This window comes from Paralichthys olivaceus, chromosome 8 (assembly GCF_024713975.1).
Source record: "Paralichthys olivaceus isolate ysfri-2021 chromosome 8, ASM2471397v2, whole genome shotgun sequence".
NCBI lineage: Eukaryota > Metazoa > Chordata > Actinopteri > Pleuronectiformes > Paralichthyidae > Paralichthys > Paralichthys olivaceus.
The window spans coordinates 677,710-702,500 of NC_091100.1; the positions used below are offsets into that span (position 1 = coordinate 677,710).

General features: G+C 44.1%; 2 protein-coding genes across 15 annotated transcripts in view; one reads left to right on the forward strand and one right to left on the reverse strand.

The window, feature by feature from the left end:
- On the reverse strand, positions 1 to 12,279 carry LOC109643563 (equilibrative nucleoside transporter 1-like). 13 transcript variants are annotated; one of them, XR_011243741.1, is made up of 16 exons: positions 11,036 to 11,194; positions 8,199 to 10,641; positions 7,210 to 7,268; positions 6,437 to 6,518; positions 5,417 to 5,586; positions 4,780 to 4,919; positions 3,138 to 3,272; positions 2,962 to 3,059; positions 2,402 to 2,480; positions 2,167 to 2,228; positions 1,892 to 1,991; positions 1,632 to 1,717; positions 1,273 to 1,472; positions 669 to 935; positions 573 to 604; positions 1 to 379 (listed from the first exon to the last, which is right to left on the reverse strand). XR_011243741.1 is itself a non-coding variant. In XM_069529635.1 (14 exons), the coding sequence occupies exons 3-14, from the start codon at positions 7,233 to 7,235 to the stop codon at positions 824 to 826; spliced, it is 1,290 nt and encodes a 429-aa protein (XP_069385736.1). In that variant the 5' UTR covers positions 7,236 to 7,268; positions 8,199 to 10,641; positions 12,054 to 12,279; the 3' UTR covers positions 1 to 823. The 13 variants fall into 13 exon arrangements, 3 of the variants coding, with proteins under 3 accessions (XP_069385736.1, XP_069385735.1, XP_069385738.1); XR_011243742.1 differs by lacking the exon at positions 573 to 604 and having other exon boundaries at positions 1 to 288; positions 605 to 935; XR_011243740.1 differs by lacking the exon at positions 573 to 604 and having other exon boundaries at positions 1 to 395; positions 605 to 935.
- LOC109644673 (atlastin-2-like) overlaps positions 11,307 to 24,791 on the forward strand; it is a 14,755-nt gene continuing 1,270 nt past the window's right edge. The window contains exons 1-14 of one of the 2 annotated variants that reach the window (XM_069529632.1): positions 11,307 to 11,431; positions 16,125 to 16,396; positions 17,700 to 17,831; positions 17,913 to 18,017; positions 18,166 to 18,216; positions 19,068 to 19,124; positions 19,312 to 19,404; positions 19,653 to 19,791; positions 20,284 to 20,411; positions 21,064 to 21,120; positions 21,668 to 21,739; positions 21,896 to 22,327; positions 22,826 to 22,840; positions 23,090 to 24,791. The exon at positions 23,090 to 24,791 is cut by the window's right edge and continues 1,270 nt beyond it. In XM_069529632.1, coding sequence (XP_069385733.1) covers positions 11,368 to 11,431; positions 16,125 to 16,396; positions 17,700 to 17,831; positions 17,913 to 18,017; positions 18,166 to 18,216; positions 19,068 to 19,124; positions 19,312 to 19,404; positions 19,653 to 19,791; positions 20,284 to 20,411; positions 21,064 to 21,120; positions 21,668 to 21,739; positions 21,896 to 22,327; positions 22,826 to 22,840; positions 23,090 to 23,200 — 1,728 coding nt within the window. In that variant the 5' untranslated portion in view covers positions 11,307 to 11,367 and the 3' untranslated portion in view covers positions 23,201 to 24,791. The remainder of the gene's footprint in view (positions 11,432 to 16,124; positions 16,397 to 17,699; positions 17,832 to 17,912; positions 18,018 to 18,165; positions 18,217 to 19,067; positions 19,125 to 19,311; positions 19,405 to 19,652; positions 19,792 to 20,283; positions 20,412 to 21,063; positions 21,121 to 21,667; positions 21,740 to 21,895; positions 22,328 to 22,825; positions 22,841 to 23,089) is intronic. The other variant, XM_069529633.1, reaches the window with a different exon arrangement.

The window sequence follows — 24,791 nt, forward strand, 5'->3', positions numbered from 1 at the left end:
TTTTTCATCATGTTCTCAGATGTATTTAATAAATTAATGACATCATGAATCTGATGAGTTCAACATACTTATACACACATGACGTCATTTAGAAAAAGTGTCATGCATGATGAAAATGAACATTTAAGACATGTCTGTAAAAATGTGTCCTGTAGCGCCACCATTGGGACAGAATTAAAAAATGTTTTAATGAAACATTTTTTGCCCAACAGGATAATCTTAACCCAAACCTAACCTAATGTAACCTAACTTTAATCTAACCTAACTTTAACCTAACCTAACACTATCCTAACTTCAATCTAACCTAACTTTAATCTATCCTAACTTCAATCTAACCTAACTTTAACCTAACCTTTACCTAATCTAACTTTAACCTAACCTAACTTTAACCTAACCTAACTTTAATCTATCCTAACACTAACCTAACTTTAACCTAACCTAACTTCAATCTAACCTAACTTCAATCTAACCTAACTTTAATCTATCCTAACACTAACCTAACTTTAACCTAACCTAACTTCAATCTAACCTAACTTCAATCTAACCTAACTTTAATCTATCCTAACACTAACCTAACTTTAACCTAACCTAACTTCAATCTAACCTAACTTCAATCTAACCTAACTTTAACCTAACCTAACTTTAATCTAACCTAACTTTAATCTAACCTAACTTTAACCTAACCTAACACTAACCTAACTTCAATCTATCCTAACCCTAACCTAATGTCACCTAACTTTAATGTCATTCTTACCTAATGTAACTTTAACCTAACACTAACCGAACTTCAATTTAACCTGATCTCAACCTAATGAGCAGAGTTTCAGACCAGAGCTCTGAAGATGAAGGACAGAGCGGCGCCTAAAGCCAAACCCAGAGACAGAAAGAACGCCATGATGGCGCCGGCGGTTTCTGCTTCATGAGGAAGAACGTTCCTGCAGAACAAGAAATATTTCATATGAATATTTTATGAAGTTTATCAAAGCATATCGGGCATTAATTAGATATTTATTATAAAACTTTTAATAGATTTGAAATAAAGTTGAAACTTTAATGAAGATGACAATCTGCTGCCCCCTGGAGGTTACATCTATAAAGTGCTAATTCCAATCTAATGAATAATTGATTCAAAAGTTTTTATTGATGATGTGTGAATTTATTGTCTTTGACTGTGATTGATGATGATGATGATGATGATGATGGTGATGATGATGATGGATCAGTGATATGTAAAACAAAATGTATTGATCATTGATCATGATTGATTCTTACTTCGGGCCGTAGCACATGCAGAGACTGGCGAGGTATCCGTTACTGAAGGCGAAGAGGATCATGAAGACGATGAAGAAGCCGTCATGGTGGAAGAAGACGGGCAGGTGGAGACGAGGCTCAACGTTACACAGCATGAAGAGCGGCACGAAGACCACGCGACACACAATCAACACAGGAAGTAACATGCTGTCCTTGTTAGGCTGGAAACACACACAACACGTGATCAATGTATCTGCTGTATGTCCTGGAGACGGAGGTCAGAGACAGAGGACAAACAGAGGTGAGGGACAAAGGACAGACTGTATGAACCGGGTGGAGACAGATGACGTGTAGGTGCGTTTGGTGTCTCTGAAACTCACCCACATGTAGACAGCTGTTAAGCTCCTCCCACTCCAGTCACACAGGTTAAAGAGCAGGAAACAGCTGACAGGTATGAAGTACAGGTCTGTAAAACAAACACACCCAAGGGGGTAAGCCAAAGCACCACAGAAAGGTCAAAGGTCAAAAGTGCCAGACCTGAACAGCACAAGAGAGAGAAGTTGAACCCAACGACGAGTTACACAACGTTTTTAACCAACAACAAACAACAACAACAAACAACAACAGCGTGTGAACTGACCCCAGGAGCCTAGCGTGGATTTGGTGTCGGCCGTGATGGCGGGAAAAGTGCCGATGGTGACGGTGAAGGTGAAACAGACGGAGAGAGCCAACCGCCAGAGCTGAAGGTCAAAGGTCAAAGACAGGACGAGGTTAAAGGTCATTCGTGACGGTGACGTGTTAATGTCAACAACAAAGTTTATTCTAAACAATAAAAACAATCTCATCCTCTGTCTGATGATTGATCATCGATAAAAACAATGATTTTATTGATTCTTTCATTTTTCTGTCTCTGACCTTTTTAAATATTTTCACCATGGAGATGTTTTGAGTTTCAGAAGCTGCTTCCTGTTTCCTGTCTGCAGGAGAAGAAGTCACATGTTCATATATAGATACACAGGTACACACACAGGTACACACACAGGTACATACACAGGTACATACACAGGTACACATACAGGTACATGTACATATACAGGTACACATACATGTACATATACATGTACATATACAGGTACAAGTGTATTTGAACCTTCATTCATCAGATTCACTGAGTTCTCGTCGTCTTTTCTCTGTTTCTTGTTTTTTTCTTGATAAAACTGGAAAAACTCCTGAAACACAAACATGAAAAAAATATGAGATGAAAGTTCATACGAAGATAAAACTTAAACATGACAGAAAACATGTCAACATGTTTCTCCAGGTTCACAGGAAACATGCAGCAGAGTTTCTGAGCCGTGTGTTGATGTGTTGTGATTTTCATTTCTCTTTAAGTTACTGATTGTAGATCTCGTCTCATGTCATGTGAACAGAAAAGATTATATGACTTCAGATCACGAGAGGTTTTACTGATGTGAGTGTGTGTGTGTGTGTGTGTGTGTGTGTGTGTGTGTGTGTGAGTGTGTGTGTGTGTGTGTGTGTGAGTGTGAGAGTGTGTGTGTGTGTGTGTGTGTGTGTGTGTGTGAGTGTGTGTGTGAGTGTGTGTGTGTGAGTGTGTGTGTGTGTGTGTGTGTGAGTGTGAGAGTGTGTGCGTGTGTGTGTGAGTGTGTGTGTGTGAGTGTGTGTGTGTGAGTGTGTGTGAGTGTGTGTTACCAGTTTCGGCAGCAGGACGTATGACAGGAGTGAAACAGAAATGACGACACAGGCGGTGATGAAATAACCGAATGCTGCGTCATGAAGTTCAGATCCACCTAAGGGGGGGGGGCTTGTTATGACATCACGCTTACATCATTAACACAAAGTAATCATTGATAAGTTGTTGATCGGACTTGCGATGGCACAGATCATAGCGAGGGCAGCGAAGGTTCCAGCGAGTCCCTGACCGCTCATGATCGGAGTCGTATACGAAGCTGGAAGTAAACCAGCCATTCCAAACAGACTGCCCTGCAGCACGGCCCCGAAGGCTGCAAACACACAGACACACAGATCAACAGACTGACCAACAGACTGATCAACAGACGGATCAACACACTGATCAACAGACGGATCAACACACTGATCAACACACTGATCAACAGACGGATCAACAGACTGATCAACACACTGATCAACACACTGATCAACACACTGATCAACAGACGGATCAACAGACTGATCAACAGACTGATCAACACACTGATCAACAGACTGATCAACACACTGATCAACAGACTGACCAACAGACTGATCAACAGACGGATCAACACACTGATCAACAGACTGACCAACAGACTGATCAACAGACTGATCAACACACTGATCAACAGACGGATCAACAGACTGATCAACAGACGGATCAACAGACGGATCAACAGACTGATCAACAGACTGATCAACACACTGATCAACACACTGATCAACAGACGGATCAACAGACTGATCAACAGACTGATCAACACACTGATCAACAGACTGATCAACACACTGATCAACAGACGGATCAACAGACTGATCAACAGACGGATCAACAGACGGATCAACAGACTGATCAACAGACTGATCAACAGACGGATCAACACACTGATCAACAGACTGATCAACAGACGGATCAACAGACTGATCAACAGACGGATCAACAGACTGATCAACAGACTGATCAACAGACGGATCAACACACTGATCAACAGACTGATCAACAGACGGATCAACAGACTGATCAACACACGGATCAACACACTGATCAACAGACGGATCAACAGACGGATCAACAGACGGATCAACACACTGATCAACAGACTGATCAACAGACGGATCAACACACTGATCAACACACTGATCAACAGACTGATCAACAGACTGATCAACAGACGGATCAACAGACGGATCAACACACTGATCAACACACTGATCAACAGACGGATCAACAGACGGATCAACAGACGGATCAACACACTGATCAACAGACGGATCAACACACTGATCAACAGACGGATCAACAGACTGATCAACAGACTGATCAACACACTGATCAACACACTGATCAACAGACTGATCAACAGACGGATCAACAGACGGATCAACAGACTGATCAACAGACGGATCAACAGACTGATCAACAGACGGATCAACAGACGGATCAACACACTGATCAACACACTGATCAACAGACGGATCAACAGACGGATCAACAGACGGATCAACAGACTGATCAACAGACGGATCAACAGACGGATCAACAGACTGATCAACACACTGATCAACAGACGGATCAACACACTGATCAACACACTGATCAACACACTGATCAACAGAGGGATCAACACACTGATCAACACACTGATCAACAGAGGGATCAACACACTGATCAACAGACGGATCAACAGACTGATCAACAGACGGATCAACAGACTGATCAACAGACTGTACTATGAAGCAGGATTTGTGGTTGTCGGGGTAACTTCAGGTTCAGTTCAGGTAAACAAACAAACTCACAGTTGATGATGACGATCTTCACCATGGTAACGGAGAAGAAGGGGAGTGGCTCCAGAGGAACTTTGACGAGGACGGCGGTGACGATGAAGACGACCATGATGACGAGCAGACTGCCCATCACACGCACACGCTGAGAAACACTGAACCAAGAGAAGAAGAAGATCAAGAGACAACTGAGAGCTCAGGAAGGAAACCGACTTTCTACTGGTCAAACATCAAACCAATTAAAACTGTCACACACACAAACACACACACAAACAAATAAATAAACAAAACTCAACACACACAAACAAACAAAACACACACAAACAAACACACAACAGAATACACACACACAAATTACAAAGTAAAACTAAACACATAAAACACAAACAAACTACAAACATCAAACAAATAAATAAACAAAACTCAACACACACAAACAAAACACAACAAAACACAAACAAACAAAACACACACAAACAAAACACAACAGAACACAAACAAACAAAACACACACAAACAAACACACAACAGAACACACACACACACACACAAACTACGAACTTAAACTAAACATAAAACACAAACAAACTACAAACATCAAACAAAATATAATGAAAACACAAATCAAACACACTGATAAGCGAAGCCTCACATCGTGTGCAGGAAGGAGTTGAGGCAGGTGAAGAGCAGCAGCGGTAACATGGCGCACAGCGTCATCACGTTGTTGAACTTTGCCTCCAGAGCGCTGCGATGGTCACCTGCCGCCTCCGTCTGATTGGTTCGAGAATCGGCCGATGGGTCCTTCAGACGGCTGGTGAAGTACTGGAGACACAAAACACGCTTCAGGTACATTTACGAACACGTATGTTCTTCAAACTACACACCTGCTCTTGTGCTTTTTCTATATTTACTCTGAACTTCAGTCCTGAAAACTTTATTCTTCAGATAAAACACTGACGACTTTGTCGATCGCTTCCAACTGTCAAAGTAAATATTCAAAGTCTTTTTTAATAAAAAGATTTTCACCGGATATAAAGTCTCTGTTTTGTCAACGCCACGTCGACGAACAGCAGTTAGAGGTCATGTGACTGTACGTGTCATCACTGGTCATATAAGGGAGGGGCCCAAAGAAAACGACATCGTTAAAATACAGTTTTGTGATTTGTGTAACTAAGAGTTACCATCGACGTGAATAACAATTTTACTGTGTTTGCGTTTCATTAGCAGTTTAAATAATGACTCAACGTCGTCCCCTCTGGTGTAGAGGAGAACTTGACTCATGACTAACTTCCTGTCGTGTCAGAAATGAGCTGCTAATTAAAAAGGTTTGTTACTGAGTGAGCATGTGTTTCGAATGTGAACGTGTTGGTGGCGACGTGTAGTTCAGTTGGTGGTGATGTGGAGCGACGCCTCCGCGTTCATCACGTGTCGTTATCGTTAAAGGAGAATGAAGCGAGGCTTCAGAGACGGAGCGGACTGGCCTCATCACCTGAGTGTATGATGTCTATTCATTGTTTCAGGTGTGTTGAGTTACGTTATGTCAGCTGATCCTGGAATCAGGTTCCCAAGAGGAAACTGAATATTCTAGTAGTTAGCATATAAGACCGACAAGTGTGAATCTGTGAGGTCATTAACAGGAAGTGTTGGTAACAGAAAGGAAGTGATGTCATACCACGGTCGCAGTCATGAAGAAGTTCCATGGCAACAGTGTCCCCAAACCGAGCAGGAAGAAGATCACCCACACTCCAAAATACCTTTCAAAATAAAACTTTTGTTACATTTTATTGTGTGAGCAATTGTGAGTCTCCTTCTGAAAATAGAAAAATATTTCAAATCTCAAACCAACAGAAACACAATGACTCTGCACCACTGGACTCATGAACACATGAACACAGTTCAACAGCAAGGAACAGAACCCTGGTGGAAGATGAAGGGGTGAGGGATGGAGGGGTGAGGGATGAGGGGAGGTGGGATGGATGGATGAGGGATGAGGGGAGGTGGGGTGGATGGATGAGGGATGAGGGGAGGTGGGGTGGATGGATGAGGGATGGAGGGCAGTGGGATGGAGGGGTGAGGGATGAGGGGAGGTGGAATGAGGGATGACGGATGGAGGGAGGTGGGATGGAGGGGTGAGGGATGAAGGGAGGTGGGATGGAGGGGTGAGGGATGAAGGGAGGAGGGCTGGAGGGGTGGAGGGGAGGTGGGATGGAGGGAGGAGGGATGAGGGGAGGTGGGATGGAGGGGTGAGGGATGAGAGGAGGTCGGATGGAGGGATGGAGGGATGAGGGATGAGGGGAGGTGGGATGGAGGGATGAGGGATGAAAGGAGGTGGGATGGAGGGATGAGGGATGAGGGGAGGTGGGATGAAGGGGTGGAGCGGTGAGGGATGAGGGGAGGTTGGATGGAGGGGTGAGGAACAGAACAATGTAAAGACAATGAACTAACTTGTCTTTGGGTGAGCTGATCACCATGATGAACGGATGAGGTGATGATGGAGTGAGATCCTGTCCAACATTAAAAACAGAAGCAGATCAAATTTAAAAGGAAATACAATCATCAATGAATCCATTAATAACAAAGATCTTTAGTTTTAAACGCAGAACTTTTATTTAAAATCATGAAACATTAAAATCACGTTGGACCAGTTTAGTTATTCATAGAATCACTTCCTGTTTTGTCATTTGTCTTAGTCAAAGTAAAAGCACAGTTTTCTTTTTGTTGCTGCAATGCTTTATACTGAGCAGAATTACAGAGCTTTTATTTTGAAAAGTTGTGAACTGGGTCTAACGATTGTGTCAGTTGTTCAACAGACTCTGAAAAAGTGTGATGTATGAAAAAAATCAGTTCGGTAAATCATTCAAACTTATATATAAACCACACGTGAACAGTAATCAAGAATTCATTCAGTTTCTCACGATGAAAACTATCTTCAGTGCAGATAAACCAGGTAGGATGAACTCAAACTTCACTCAGACTGTTTATAAAAAGCTCTGAACACAAACTATAAGAAGTGACTCAGTAATAATGAGGAATAATTCTGAATATCAACACAGGACAAGAGAACACAACATTACAAACACACATGTACTCTGGAATCTAACTCCCGGCAGTTTCAAACCCAGATGTTAAATGTTCCTGATCCCTCAGTCGGATGAGTGACCCTGAACGCATCATCTGCTGTCGCTGGGCAGACAAACTAAAAAACATTTATAGTGAGATGATTGGGATGTTTGTGTCGTCACTAGTTTTCTCGTCTGGAGGATGTGAAACTGTCTGAGCTGCTGAACTCAACTCATAACTCACCAACAGGACAAAGCTGTTGTTTTCAGCAGAGAGCCTTCACGGTGAAACAAACTAACGATTATAATAATGAAGACATAAATAGTTATCAGAGAACAAAATGAAAAATGAAGAAGAGAGCTGCAGATTCTTACCTTCAGTACTTGTGGAGGACAACGACAGGTTTGTCTTCCAGTGGTTGAGTCCAGTTTGGAACGTTTTATTCTCCCAGAGTCACTTTGCTGAGTCTTTTCTCAGGTATTCTTTCAGTTTGGTCTCTTTAATCAGGAACAGTTGTTTTATTCTCAGTGTCTCAGTGACAGTCCTGTTTGTCTTCAGACGGTTTCTGTCTCGAGCTGATTGTGAAATCGGTCACGTTTCAAACTCTTTCCTCCGCCAGAGATCTTCCTCCTACTCCGTGTCTTTGTGCAGTTTCAGCAGAATCACAGCTTCACTGACCTTTGACCTGTGATATCAGTTCAGTGGACTTTGTTTCTGTGTTACTGTCGACAAAGTGATAACAGAGCTCAGCAACAGCAGTTTATATTAAGAGGTGGAACTGAAACAAGTCTGAAACTGTTTTTCACTTTCAAATGTTGTTGAGCAGATTTAAGAAATAAATCAATTGAGCTGCTTCACCTCTGACACGTTATTCTTAATGAAACCGTTTCAGACTCTGGACGACGTCTCCAGAACTGGGTCCAAACTTTCTCTTTTTCATTTTTCTCCTTTTCAATCCAGCACCATGAATTGTAAATGTTTCTGTGGATGAACTTAATGGCTCTAAATAATTCAGAAAATATTTTTCAACCGATTATGTTTTAATGTAAAAATATTCAGATTTTTACCTTTAAATACTTCTTGTTATATTATTTAGGATTGGGGGGGGGCAGCCAATCACAAACCAGTTTAGTCGACACTGCATTGTGTTTGACCTCATGGTGGAGCCAGAGGAAGAGTCAGAATCTGAATCCGTCTTCAGCCGTCTGGAGATTTTCACCTGAAATCTGAGACTGGACTTTGTGCAGTCACTTGATTTTCTTTGTTGAGTTATACCTGTGACCTCTGACCTGTGACCTCTGACCTGTCTGTGCAGAATCAGGTTAGTTCAACCAGAGCTGTGTCTCCACTCAGCTGCTGCATCCTTTGGACGAGGTGTCTCACCAGCAGGGAGGGGACTTCGTGGGCTGCGTAGACTACGATGGTCGAACACAAATGACTCACTCTGGTCTACAGAGGATTCCCGTGATCGCTGTCACCAGCTCGTCACACCCCTATTGCTGTTGCCCAGCAACAGAGCTGAAGTTTTAATCCACTTGATTTTTTAACATGGGCACCGTTAGCTGTTGGATGAGTTGAAGTGTGATATTCAAGCTTTGGACGTCTTGTCACTTGACGGCAACATTACCGCTCAGTCAATCAGTTGGAACTTTGGTGTCTCAGGGACGGGAGGACACAAAGGAGGAGCCTTTGAAATGTGACACAATCAGTGTTTAAATGCAGCCTCTGAAGGATGTGACCCCTGAACTGAGACACGGTGCAGGTGTAACGTGACGAACGAAGCTGCTGCACAGTCTCAGAAAAAGCAGGAACATGATCTGCTCCAACTTTTCATCCCTGATCAACTTGAGCAGCTGCTTCAGTGTTTTCATCAATAATTCAGAAACAAAATGATTCAGAATCGTCTGAAACGACTGTGGAGGCTCCGCTCTGCTGCACGACATCCGACCACACACACAAACATCTTCCTCTGCAGCACAAAGCCTCATCTGTCGCTAGCGTGAAATGAAATTGGACGTTTCTGCTTGTGGCCGGAGAACAGAACACAGCTTCTGTTTTCATCGTCGTGGGGATGTGTTATGGTGACACACATCAGCCAATCACAGTCCAGCCTGAGACTGCGTTAAAATTACATGTAGGAAAGTGAAAGTCTTTGTGGTGCGTTTCAGCTGTGAAGCCTGCGTGTATGATATCTGCAGCTTATCAGTCCTGAAGGTAGAGTCAGTGTGACTGGAGTCAGATCACACCGAACCACACTTTAACATCCAGGTGTGAAGGCACATTGTAATCTGATTACACCAGGCAACACACAGGAAATGAGTTAGAACCTCAGAGATGACTTCTCCATCTTAAAAAGAAAACTGTGCCAGAATATCAACATCTACTAAAGGCGGTCAGGACCTGTCCCCTCGATGGACAGCGTCCAGTGTGAGACAGAAGCGAGTCAGACTGTTTCCACTCAAATCCATTTTCTACAGTAAAGTCACAAGGTTTCTAAAACAAGTTCTGACATTCAGGCTCGTGTAATGAGGGAGCCACTGGGACCAGTACATGGCTGCACATGGTTACTGTAGTAACAGCAGGTTACAGCTTTAAATCATAAAATAATTACTACATTATCAAATTAAGATGGCTGACGTGTTTCCACGACCTCATACTATCGAGAAATGAAGCCAAAATATCTCCGATACGAACGCTGCCATGTGAAGAGTTTTCCTGGCTGGAGATTGTCGGGGTGGTACTGAGGCGTCGGGGGACAGACCGGGAGCCACGCACAGCTCCGCTGGCCGAGGCAGAGCTCAGTGTGAGGAGAACGACCTGAAATGACAGAAACCATCTTTTACAAACATTTATTTAAAGGTACAGTGTGTAGAATTTAGTGATATCTAGTGGTGAAGTGTCATGTTGCAGCTGAACACCCCTCCCCTCCCCCTCTCCTTCCAAACATGAAGAAGAACCTGCGGCAGCTTCAGTCGTCATAAAAACTCAAAAGATGTTTAGTTTGTTCAGTCTGGACTCATGTAAACAACATGGCGGCCTCCGTAGAGAGGGTCCCCTCCATGTAAATATAAAGTATTTGAATATAAAGTATTTAAATATAAAGGGTCTTTTCTGGGGTAAAGAAAACTACAGTTCATATAATTTAGATGAAAGTAGTGAAAACATCGTGAGGATTCTTCATCACTAGATTTCTGTCCACAGATCCTCTCACCTGAATCTGACGGAGCTTTAACGTCTACTTTGATTTTAAAAGATAAAACCAAACGAATTTGTTGAATGAAATCATAAAATATTTGACAGCAACAAAAAGAAAATATCGTGGAGCATAAGTGAACGTAGATTCAGATCTGATCTGTTGTTTCAGGAGAAGAAGAGAATCAAACTCTGAGTGTTCTGCTCCGGAGTCACTGTTTGCTAACCGTTAGCATTAGCTGCGGAGGCTAGCGGTTCGCTGAGTAGGGGGCGGGGCCTGGACGCTGTACTTAAGACCGCGCGGCTCGTGTGACGTCAGAGCGGTCCGCCACCAGCAGCAGGTCGGGAAAGATGGCGGCGGAGGAGGAGACGAGGCTGAAGCAGCGGAATCACGAAAACAGCATCTTCACAGAGGGTGAGTGACCACGGAGGAGCGGCCGGGGGGCTCACTGACGCCGGGGCTCACCGACGCTGAGAGAGCGGGGGCACCCTGGATACGTGACCTCCACCGAGCGGACGTTTTTAAAACGACACCGCTCCGTCGAATGACCGCATCTGTGGTTTCTGCGTCCGAGCGGGGAAAGCACGTCTCCTCCCGGGGAAAGCACGTCTCCTCCCGGGGCAGCGACAGCTCAGCCCCGCGGTGTGTGACGTCCCGGAGCTGCAGCCACTGTTAGCTGGTAGCCGCTAGCCGAGCTGCTCACCTGAATGTGTATTTGTTGTCAGCGCTGTGCTAACAGCTGCTAGCATCTTCGAGCTAATTCTTTATTGTCCCGCTGCGTGGACCAGCTGAGAAACTGTCAGCAGCTAACTAGCATCAGTCATGATTAACAAGCTAGCTTCACTTCACTAACTCACAGGGGTCATTAGCTGCTTTAACCGGACACAGGCGATAAATGCTAGCTAGCTAATGTTTGCCTTATCTTATCCTCAGTACAACAGAGCTCCCTTCAGAAGATGATGAAGACATAACTCTTCATCACATTCCTCACCTCTCTACTTTTTAATCCACTTCACATTTGTATTGAAAGTCAAACCTCAGTGTTCAGGTTGTTGGCAGCAGCTGTTAGTTCACACTGGTCTCTTCAAACCCATGGAGTCAGCTCAGAGTCTTAGTTTTCTGTCACAGTGAATCATGCAGAGCTGATTGTTCCGCTGAGTGAAGCTGGTGCTCTTTAGGATTCAGAGAGACGGAGTTCTGACTGAGGTTTGTTTTGTCACTCGTCTTCTCACCCTGGTGGGTCGGAGCAGTGTTTTGGGGACAGACTCGTTCTCATGTGAATCTACCACAGTTGTTTGTGACTGCTATCTAAGGGTCTACCAGGCGATACTCAGGGTCGGAGTGCGTTCGACAGGGGCTCAGTCATAAAAACTGTTAAACTCAGGATAATGAAGCTGAATGTTTGAACTGGTGCTGCTGCAGAGACCTGACCTGTGGAGAACTGTTGCTCACTGTGCTAAGACCAAAGTGGGGCAAAAACTGAGGCATCAGTCGTCATGTGACGTGTGTGTGTGTGTGTGTGTGAGGTTATCCTCTTATTCCCAAGTCACATGTTCAGCTCTATTCTCAACATTGAATGAGGACGAATTGCTTCTAGACACTGACATTGACTGAGGCTTGTTCATCTGAGTGTTCTTCAAAGAAGCACATCAACATTTGTCTTGCAGATTTTGTAATTTGTCTATAATGTCTCTTTTTTTAATTCAAGGACACATGTTGCTTTTAGACATGAGCTGAAGTCCTGACATGTTCCTCACATGTTCTGCATGTGAGAACAAATGTCTCAGTCAGTGTCTATGCACATGTTCTGGATCTTCTCCTGCGGCCTCTAGTAAAACATCTGTAAAATGTCAGAGTGAGTCCACGAGAGAAAACAGCAGGAAAACATCTGCAACCTTCTCAGTGAGCGAGTGGACGTGTCTCTGAGGTTTCTAACACGTGACGGACGTGAAACTGAAGAACACAAATGTCTCAGGATGAAGAAGAGGAGCCGTACACGTAGAAGAAGAAGACGTCCACTTGGAAAGACGAGGAGGTTCCAGATGTTTTGGTGATGAGGGCCGACGCCGTGTGGACGAGCTGTAAACAACAACTCTGATCTTTACACAGCGGAGTTTAGACGCCATGTCCCGCCTCCTGCTGCTCTACAGGCTCCTCTCCTCACCTGAATGTCCCCACATGTTCCTGTTGTTGTGAACGAGTCGACAATCTCCTACACACACTGACTACACAACATGACTACACAACATGTCAGGACAATCTGCTGCTGCTTCACAGGACAAACACAAAGTCAGTTCTTGTCTCTTCTCCAAAATCCAGATTCACATTTTTAGTCTTGTGCTCTGTAAACTTTACAATCACATTAACTGGTCAAATTAAAAGTTGTGCTAAACGTTGACTTAAACAGCCTCAGTCAAGTGTTTTTTTGTTTTCTCAACACACTCTACTTTGTGTCTCCTGAATTCTAACACACGCGTCCTCAGGCCATGCATGTCACCAGTGCTGTGAGCACGCTCGTCTGTTGTGAATACAGTCAGAGCAGACTGTTATTAAAGTGTCTGCGTGCCAGCAGCATACGTGGACTTTAGAGCAGATTCCTCTGCTGAGACCAGAGAGGAGAGCTTTGTTATAAGTTAACAGTTTGACGTGAGAGTACAGGAATCCATAGACCAGCTTGACCTGTTGGATAAGCAGGAAAATATGCTCGTTCACTGTCGTTGTGTTGATCAACTAAAAATGTAGGAAATTTAACTACGTCAACCTCATGATCCACTGTAGAGCCTTTCACAGACAGTATCAGTTCAACTTTTATTTTACAGAAGAAACGCTGCGGTAAAGAAGTGTATTGCTTACATTTTACATAAAATATTCTTTCTCTGAATTTAAATTCTATATATTTGGCTTATCTGTGTATTTGTTTTCTTTATAGTTGTTTACTATAGAAATGTATCGTTAGGGTTAGACAAAGAATCATGAAGGAAGCTGCTGCTGTTTCAACTGAGCATCTGGACACAGTTTGAGAAAAGGTCTGAGTTATGATACGTTCATCTGGTTGTGAAGTGTTGGTCATAGTGCACAACAACAACAACAACTGGGGAGAACTCTGTCTCTGCTCCAACAATTAAGGCTGAATAATCTACTGTCAATCAATTCTCTGCTCAATGTTTCCTGTGCACTTTCAACTGCCCTCTGAAATCTGATGCGTCACCATTTTTCCACCACGAGCCTCCGTGTGGATGAACCTCTCTTTTCTCGCCAGACGTGAACCGAGCAGCGAGTCTACATCACACAGCTGCACAACAGTGAAACTAATATTGTGTGTGTGTGTGTGTGAGAGAGAGTGTGATGTAAGTCAACAGTTTTCACAAAGATGTCACTGGCACCTGGATTGTTGCCACTGAAACACCAGGGAGCGTCAGGACGACAGTGAGTTCTCCTCTGTAGAACCTCTGAACTGTGACAGCAACACTTTTTACTTTTGGATACCTCCCTTCTGTGTCATTCATCGTGGACTTGGCCTCTGTCTTATCTACCGTCTGACTGTGGTAACGAAGGTCGAGCGAAACACACAGGGATCAATAAACACTGACAAATGCTCCCTGACGTCGTCCAGCCAGTGAAGTTTCACAGGAACTCAGCCGAGAGGAAACTTCAGGACAATCACTGCAGGTTTACAGTAAATAGATGGACCCTTGAGTCAGTGTTGATCCCCAGGGTCAGTTTAACCCATGGATTAATGAAGCTTTCTCCTTTTAAGGCAGAGGAGTCACTGACCTGCAGCTCTGTCACATTTGACTCAGTCACATTTGACTCTCTCTGGATGAATTTCTCTTCGTGAAGCGTCATCCAGGCGAGGATGTACATGGAGTGCAGGCGATGATGGTGATGATGATGTGCTTGAACTGCAGCGTTTCAGATGATCACTGATCCGGTTCATTCAGCCTCTCAGTGGTCACTCCGTCCTGGACATGAACTGCCCGAGGGGAAAATCACTCCTCCAGAACAAAGAGGGGAAACTGATCATCTTTTGTGTTTTCTTGATTATCTTAGTTAATTTACTATTAAGTGCCATCATTGCCAATGTTATTAATAAGTTAATTGTGCATATGAGCATCACTGTTGTCACTGAACTGATCAAACACAAGTTACATGTCGTCATTTGTTAAAGCACAGTGGACATATTGGCCCTGGGAGATCAAACCGTATCAATAATCATCAGTGTATATATATTATACAAGTTGACATGTTTACTCATTGTGTAAACACAGTCAGGAGGTTTTGTTCAATGTGTTTACATAATATTTAATAATGTGTCAAACAAAGTAAACTTTAAGAACTGTTCAAATCTTAACCACTTCTGATGAGTGTCTGTCGTTAACGTGGGTGCAGGTCAGAGACTGAGGAGGGAGAACATGTTGCGGTACAAGGACACTATGCCTATAATGTGTGTCTGTCCTGATCGTGACGCAGCGTCCTGCCATTTAGTTGAGTGCATTACCCGACTTATATTGCAGGAAATACAGTTGTTATACCAGAAACCTCATGCAGCAGAACTGCGGCGCAGTCACAAGCCGCTCACACAGGCGCTGTGGCCCTGCTGTCATGAGGCAAGACAAACCAAGAGACTTGTTGCAAAACGAAAACGTGGGATAACCATCTTCTTTTTCATAATCGCTTGAAGCCATAATTGATTTCCACTAATCGCCCAGCCCTCGGGCAGAGCTTTTTATAAACAGTCTGTGGTGCAGAGTGAAGTTAGAAAACTCTGTTTATCTGCACTGAAGCTGTTTATGTTTTTTTAGATCTTTTTGAATGTGTCCTAATCAAAACACCTCCATTTCAACACTGCACGTCCCTGAACACAAGTGTGAAGCTCATCAAATGAACCTTGAGATTTGCGTTCCACAGACGGTGACTTCTGGAATAAGTAGGCTTATCATGCCCAGGTCAAATGCAGCAATGTTTCTTTCCACCTCTTGGTGCTTGTTGCTGTGAACAGATGATCAACAGGCAAGAGGCTCCAGTCTGATCCCTTCTGATTGTTTGTGTCCTCGCTGTTGTCATTAAGATAAAATGTTATTGAGACCTCAGCTTTTATTCTCCTCAGGTGGCCACAGGTTCAAGTCGGACACGTCCCAGATGATGCCTGAGGCGGAAGACTACCTGTTGGAGGAGGAGGTGGGCATGGCCCAGCCTGTACAGATCGTGGTGGCTAACGAAGAGGAGCACTCGTTCACGCTGCAGGAGGAGGCGCTGGAGAGGCTGCTGCTGCAGGAGGAGGTGCAGGACCTCCAAGTGGTCGTCGTCTCTGTGGCTGGAGCATTCCGCAAGGGCAAGTCCTTCCTGCTGGACTTCATGCTGCGCTACATGTACAAACAGGTACTCAAGAAACTGGAGGAGACAGCAGAGCATGTCTCTGTTAACTTTAAAAATGTTTAAATTATCACTCCAGCAAAAACAGTGAATAAAGCAGCTTCATGTTAAACTCAGTGTGTCTCTGAGGAGACGAGTTGCCGCTAACGTTCGCTCAGCTCGTTTCTCTGAAAACTTCAGATCCACGACTCAAATCCTTCGTCTGCTTCAAACACAGAGTTCAAAACCACCAAGATCTAAAGTCTTGATTAAAACTTTGACTCAAACTGGATTAAAAAGTCACTTTTGAATCTTCTCACTGTCGAACACAACGCTGACACATGAACAAAGTGGGATTGACGCCACCAACAGGCGACCAAATGAAATGCATGCTTACTCTATTAGAACAACAGATTTCTGCAGTTTTTAAATAAAATGTTGCAGGGCTGGAAGTTCGGACAAGTTGTAAAAGAATGAATCTTTCTCAATCATAAAAGTCACTGGATCCAATTGTCCACCGTTTAATTTGAAGTCAGGGACACAGATATGGTTCCAGGTGACTTCCTGTCCGCTGCAGCAGAAACAAAAACCTTTTTCTGTTTGAGACGTTTACGAGGAGAGTTTGAAATCGCTGTGTTCTATGACTCAACCTTTGGTCCGTGTTAATCTGCAGAGGCTGCAGGGTTTCATCACACAGTAAAGAGGATTTTACTCCGGCACAATGTCTGCTCTGTGGCCAGGCCTCCATCCGCACGGCTCTGTGCTGCTTAGTCCACATATAAAGACCATCCTTATGTTTGAAATAACCACACACACACTTTCTATAATGGGACTCGACTGTGCAACAAGGATCCATTCATGTTGTGGCTGATTAACATACTTCATGTACGTGGTCTGTTAATAACCATCAGGGTCATTGACATGTTGAACTGTGAGAAGCTGTTTTTATACTGTTGAAGCTTTGTACAAGTTCTTCATCAGTGACAAATTACTTTGATCGGGTAGAAAGTAACATCGATCTAGAAAATATATTATTCCCGTAGATTAACGCTGTAATATGAAATAAGTTCTACCACAGGAAAGGTTCCCGTAAGATCTGGGATGTCATTGCAGATTTGCACCATGTGTGAACTCTCCTCAATCTTTTGGAATAAAACAAATGATGCAGTTATTTGTCTCATTGAGCTCAAACTGATTTGAATCCAGTTGTGACTTTGTTACACATCTTTTCTTCCACCTGAAGAGTTTGTGGCCAGAATCAGTGTTTCATGATGTTAAACTGACTCAGGAACCGCGTCGTAAACTCTGCACCCTCCTCATCTTCCCCCAGTCCAGTTCCTGGGTGGGCAGCGAGGATGAACCTTTGACAGGCTTCACCTGGCGTGGCGGCTGTGAGAGGGAGACCACGGGCATCCTGGCCTGGAGCGAGGTGTTTGTGGTTGAGAAACCAGACGGCTGCCAGGTTGGTTCCCGAGCCGCCACTGTCATGTTCACGTCGTGCCACATGTTGAAATAAAATGACTGTGCGCTTTTGTTGTTGCAGGTTGCAGTTCTACTAATCGACACACAGGGGGCGTTTGACAGCCAATCAACCATTAAAGACTGTGCCACACTGTTCGCTCTGAGCACCATGACCAGCTCTGTCCAGGTCAGCTGTTGTTTCTAAAGACCCACATTATTCAGAACTGATTAAAACTGAATCACGTTTGTCGTCATCACTACTCGGGCTGCGTCTACCTCTACTTTAAAGATATAGAGGCGCCTGAGCGATGGGTCAATGCTTGTTTGTGTTTTAGGTGTACAACTTGTCCCAGAACGTCCAGGAAGACGACCTGCAGCACCTTCAGGTCAGTACCAGCCTGCAGGATGGTTGTACTTGATTCTAATGTACTGAAGGATCTCATCACACAAACTACCTGATATAAACCAGTGATATAACGTGTTGAAACAAAATCATCTGACTGTTGAACAACTCGTTGACTCGTTCACAGCAACAGGAACATGTGGGGCGAGGGGCGGAGCCTGTAGAGCAGCAGGAGGCGGGACATGACGTATAAACTGTGCTGTGGAAAGATCAGTGTTGTTGTTTCCAGCTTTTTGAGTTAAATATCAGAATTATCCTTTAATGAAGGACAAGTATCGTCACAACAACTAATTCAACGGTCTCCATGTGCTGAAAGTTTTGCAGCAGTTGATTTTAGTAAACCTGACGGCTGCTCCAGATACTTTGTCTCAAATACTTTTTCCTTCCAGTTGCAGTAACTCTGTCAGCTGAGTTTTAATCCGACAGATTTACTTCAGCCGTACTGCGAAAGTACTTTTTTTTTCTTTTTAAAGACACGACTGACGAGATCCGTGTCAGGATTAAACTGAACGCAGCCATATGAGGCAGAACACGGCTCACACAAAAACCTGGTGAAAATTCCTCGTCCATGTTTGGGCCCAGTTCATCAGTGCGTGTCGGAGATCGCCTGACAATGAGCCTCTGAACGGAGCGAGTGTGACAGCGCTGCAAATGAAGACGTTCTCTTTGACCAGAAGAAGAAGGATCAGTGTAAAGCTGTTAGGTCCACAGCTGACATTAAAATGTGTCCTGACTGTCTCTTATGATCACTTGTGGTCGGATCTCACTTCCTGCTCTATGTGCAAATGATCACGTGCATCATGTTTGATTAGATTTGAATCTGTGTCTCCTCAGCTCTTCACTGAGTATGGACGACTCGCTATGGAGGAAGTCTACGAGAAACCTTTCCAGGTATGAGCAGCAGGTCACTGTCCTCGGAGTATTCAGATGACACAGGGTAGAAAATTAAGTTAGATAAAAAATAAAAAAAAATAGTGATTTTGGAGTCTATCTTCTCCGTGGAAGTTTTAGAAGCAGGTTGAAGTCGTAGAATCCAGATCCTGAATCAGTAACCGGAACATGTTTCTTCTTTTTTCAGACTCTGATGTTCCTGATCAGAGACTGGAGTTACCCGTACGAACATCCGTACGGTTTGGACGGAGGAAGGAGCTTCCTGGAGAAACGGCTGCAGGCGAGTTTCTTCTCAATGTGAACATCACAGTTTAACGTGGACGGGTCCAGCGTCTGTGTGGCCACGAGCTTCTCATGTTCACTGAACACTGAGCGGCTTCAGCTTTTTAACTTCATGGTTGTGTTTACAAAAAAAAAAACTTGACATGTGATGTCATTGTTGTCACTTCACTACTAATGAGAATCTGTTCATGGAGACGTCTCGGCTTAACGAAGCAGAGTGAAACTAACGAGAGCGTCCGTGTCCAGGTGAAGCAGAACCAACACGAGGAGCTGCAGAACGTTAGGAAACACATCCACTCCTGTTTCTCCAACATCGGCTGCTTTCTGCTGCCTCACCCCGGCCTCAAGGTCGCCACCAACCCTCAGTTCGACGGCCGGCTCAGAGGTACGATGCCAACCGTTACCGTGGTGAAACTGTGAAGCTAATAGATTTTGACAAATTAAGACCGAAGGCTCAGGAAAAAAAACTCACTGTTTGAAAACGGTCATCTGAAACCTGAGGGTTCTCTGAAGAGCTGACAGAACCACCGACTCTAACAAGAACTTCGATGTCTCAGCCTCTGAAGCAGAAAGAGACATGAAATAAAAACATTCCATAGATTAAACAATTGGCTTTCATTGGAAATTATAGACTTTCTAGGTCACATCTAATATCGCTCCTCGATTAAATCATCAGCAACTTTTTGTAGCCCACAAATGACCTACATTTCCCACAATGCATTTCACTTTTCCTGCATAACGTACGATAGATCATAGAGAACACTTCCACGTGACATGCAGCTCTAACGGGAGAATCAGACGTTCATATGTTGCATCAGGTTAAATCATTGGCTGGTTCTGAAGCAGTCGGTTGTTTAACATGTGGTTTGTGTCTCAGACATCGATGAGGAGTTTAAGCGGGAGCTGGTAAATCTCGTTCCGACGCTGCTGTCGCCAGAGAACCTGGTGGAGAAAGAGATTGGAGGAGTGAAGATCACCTGCAGAGAACTGCTGCACTACTTCAAGGTGAGTCCTCGTCGGGCGCCGCTCCACCGTTCACCTGCTCAGTGACGGGATATTTAACAGAGAAGAGAATGAAGACAAATTTCAAGTTGATGATTTGTTTGATTTTGCTTCTGTATCAGAAAAACTCTCCGTCATGTGATGTAAACAGGAAGTAGACTGTCTCTGCAGTTGGTTGCTTAGCAACAGAACCTGCTCTGAAGGAGGAGCAGTGATGGTGAAAAGTCAGAGTAGAGGTTTCTTTTCTCTGAGTGACGACGAGGTGGAACTGTTCCTGACAGGAAGTGTTAGCGACGCTTTGTGTTCACCGCTGGTAGTCGAGTCATGTGACTGATGAGAACCAATCAGAAGAGAACGTCTGATCACCGTTTACTAAAGTCTCAGTTTGTGTTCAGACTGAAACGAGACCAGTTTACACAAGTCTCTGATTGAGAGGCTGGAAAACTCACTCCGCGTAACCATAGCAACAGTGAGTTTTAAAACATGTTAGCGAGGACGGAGCTCTTCATGTCTGGGAACATCTTGTTTTTAAGTTGTACCAATGTTTCACTTCAAAATATAAATAATAATAATAAATAAATAATTTATTCTATAAATGTACTGATCTTATTTTGTTTTTCCTCCACATCCTGTTTTCCATGTTGTTGTTTTTCAGGCGTACATGAAGATCTACCAGGGGGAGGAGCTTCCTCACCCAAAGTCAATGCTGCAGGTCAGTTCAGCTGCTGGTGTCACAGGACGCAGTCATGGCAGAGTTTGGTTTCACTCAGAATCTGAATCGTGTTGATGAGTAGAACAAAAGAGATAAATATCAGAATCCTCAACAATTGTCACAAACAGGATCAGTTGGACGAACGCGAGTTTCTGGCGTCATTTATTTAATTATTTTCAAGAAAACCTGCATTTGCTGCTGGTTTCAGTTCAGATTTCTGGGACTTTATTAAACATTTACAGTCTCAGTTAAATTCAGTATCGCAACAAGTGACATGAACAAACATCGCTGACAGTTTCATCCATATGACGCAGCAGAACCGGGTTCATATAGATCTTTGATATGAGGGAATGAAAGAGCCCCACGATGCAGGTGAACATCTGTGAAGGGAATCGTTCTGTTTGACCACGAACCAAACTGGCTCCTGAACCATAAACATAATAAATAATAATCATGATCTGTGTGTGAGAGGCTCATGTCGGACGACTTCATTGGATTAATAAGATGTTTAAATGTTCAATCTCAAGTTCTGTTCATCTGTTACCAGGCAACAGCTGAAGCCAATAACCTTGCAGCTGTAGCAGGAGCCAAAGACATGTACATCAAGAGCATGGAGCAGGTACACACACACACACTCACTCACTCACTCACTCACTCACACACACACACACACACACACACACACACACACACACACACACACACACACACACACACACACTCTCTCTCTCTCTCTCTGCTTGTTGCATTACTTTGTGTGGTATCCTGGTCTCAGGTATGTGGTGGAGATAAACCCTACATTTCCCCGACGGAGCTGGAGCGCCGCCATGTGGAGCTGCGGCAGGCGTCGGTGCGGCACTTCCGCTCTGTTAAGAAGATGGGCGGCGAGGAATTCTGCCGGCGCTACCAGGAACAGCTGGAGGCGGAGCTCGACGAGGCCTACGCCAACTTTGGCAAGCACAACGACGGCAAGAACATCTTCTATGCTGCACGGACGCCCGCCACACTGTTCGCTGTCATGTTCGTCATGTACGTGGTGTCGCTGGTCACGGGCTTTGTGGGAATCAACTCTGTGGCCACGATGTGCAACCTCGTGATGGGCGTGGCTCTGACAGCGCTCTGCATCTGGGCTTACGTCAAATACTCAGGAGAGTTCCGTGAGGTGGGAGGAGCCATCGACCAGGTTGCCGAAACCCTCTGGGAACAGGTGAGAGGTGGATTCAATTAAACTTTATTAACAAAGTGTGACGAAGGTTTTCCACTTAAGTTTTTATGTTGTTGTATATTTATATTTTAGAGAAACTTAAATCTGTCGATCTTACTCTCCAGTGAAACAGTCACATGTTTGATTCCTCATGTTCCTCTGGTAAAGTCATGAGGCTATGGTGGAACTGTCGTGGTCGTTGATTGGTCGTTTACAGCAGCCAATGGTGCTGAATGTGCGTCAGCGCCCCCCTCTGGCAGATTCGACAGTAACCAGGAGGCGGTGAATGATTCCAGAAAGTTTTCTGATTGGTCGCAGGATGAGTCATCAAACCGAGTAAAGTGTTAAACAGGAACAAGAGAAAAGAAAGAGATTTAGATGTAAATAAGAGTTGACACAGGACCAGGTCCCGTTTGTCTCAATCAGCAGGAAACTTTTAAAATGTGAAGAATTCTAAACAGAAACTTTATTCTGTCCTTCATTTTCTCTCACTGCTTCCAGAGGACTCCACGGAAGGTGAGCAGCTCAGGGACGTGTGTGCATTTTCATTTCATCTAACAGTCGTGTGGAAACACGCAGCTTTATTTAAGATCATATTTAACCTGCAAACAGGAAAACAGTTTGATTTGTTTGGACAAATTCGACCTGGAATTGTTTTCGTTGTTCGTTCATCAGATGTGTGTTGTGGTCTCAGTGTTTGGAGCCTCGTCCTCCTCCGGCTCGTTCAGTCGCTCTGACCTTCTCCCTCTTTTCCTTCTCCTCAAGGTTCTCTTCAAACTCTTCGAGGTTGCTCGGAGTCGAGTCCCGTTGGGAAGCCTGATCCCGGTGCCGCGGCCCCGGCTCGCCTCCAACAACAACGTCAAGAAGAAAAACTAGCAGCTCGTCTCTTTGGTCATGTTTTATCCCCCCCCTCCCCCCTCTCTCGTCTGCTGCTCTGTTTTGAAACGGTGTGTTTAGGACGTCTGAGGCGTGTGAATCAGTTTTTGTTCGGAGTGTAGATGAGGGTTCCTCGCCGCGCCGGCTGTAGGTGTCAGGATCGCTGTAGACCCGGAGGGATCGGTTCAATGTATGTTATTATGTCGTGGGCGGGGTTAAGGTATTATTGTGGGAGGGGCCATTAATCTGTCACTGCGTCATCGCAGGTGTGAGTTCACCTGTAGACGTTTACAATTCCCGTTTATGTGAATGTACGAATGAAGCGCATGACCACAGTCCCGCCTCCTTTCGTCTGTCAGGTCTGTGTCTGTCGCCGGGCGGCGTCACGAGGAGGCGTCACAACCAAAGTTTACAGCTTTACTTATTTCAGACTGAGCGGGGGACAAACTGACGGATGTTTGGTTTCAGGGTTTTTCTTTCTCACCCAAAATCAGAAACTGGAGTTTGAGCCGGTTTGATTCGAGTTTAAAAAACTTAAACTCTGTCAGGAAACAAACGACAACAGTTGAGCTTCAATCTCAACCTCATGTGGACAAAATGATTTCAAATATTTATTATATGTCTCAGGCTTCTTCAGTGACGATGGACTCATCCAGGCAGGTGTGCATTTTCAGAATCAGACATACTTTATTAATCCCTTTAAGTTCAAACGTCACAGAGCTGAGGAGGTGAAAGAGCAAAAGCAGGTAAAAACACAGCAATATAAAAATCAAGTAAGACTAAAATGAAATAAAAGATAAACATATGTAGAAATAAAAACCGGGTATGTATAGATTTGCATTTGTACATGAATGTAGGTTAAAGTATACACAGTACACAGTACTAGGCTTTATACATTACAGTTGTACTGATCCAGTTTGACTGGCAGGAATGATTTCCTGTGGCGTTCTGTCGAGCGTCACTGAACGAGCTGCAGAGGCTAATCAACCCATGATGGACAAAGTTCTCCAGTTCAGCCCAGTACTCATTTATATTAATACTATGATTGAAAATATTTGATCAAGTACAATTTAGTTAAATCATTAGTGTCAACGGGACTTAAACGAGCGTTAGCGAGCATTTTGAATTTGATAAATATTCTTAAAGCTAAGATAAAAAATGAATGATGTAGGAAGGGACATCCCGTACAAGCAACATTTTAACTGAACCTTTTCTTTTTAACAGTCTGAAGCTACTTTATAGGGTTTTGTATTTAAAGCATCACCGTTGCTATGGTTACACCTGGAGTCCACTCCATAGTTTACCAGCCTCTAAATCAGAGACTTGTGTAAACGCTGCTGGCCTCGTTTTAGTTCTCTTCCTGATTGGTTCTCATCGGTCACATGACTCGACTACCAGCGGTGAACACACAGCGTCGCTAACACTTCCTGTCGCTAACACTTCCTGTCGCTAACACTTCCTGTCGGTAACAGCTCCACCTCGTCGTCGCTCAGAGAAAAGAAATCCCTGCTCTGACTTTTCACCATCACTTCCTCCTTCAGAGGAGATTCTGTCAGTCGGAGCTAAACTAGAATCATCTCAGCGTGTTCAC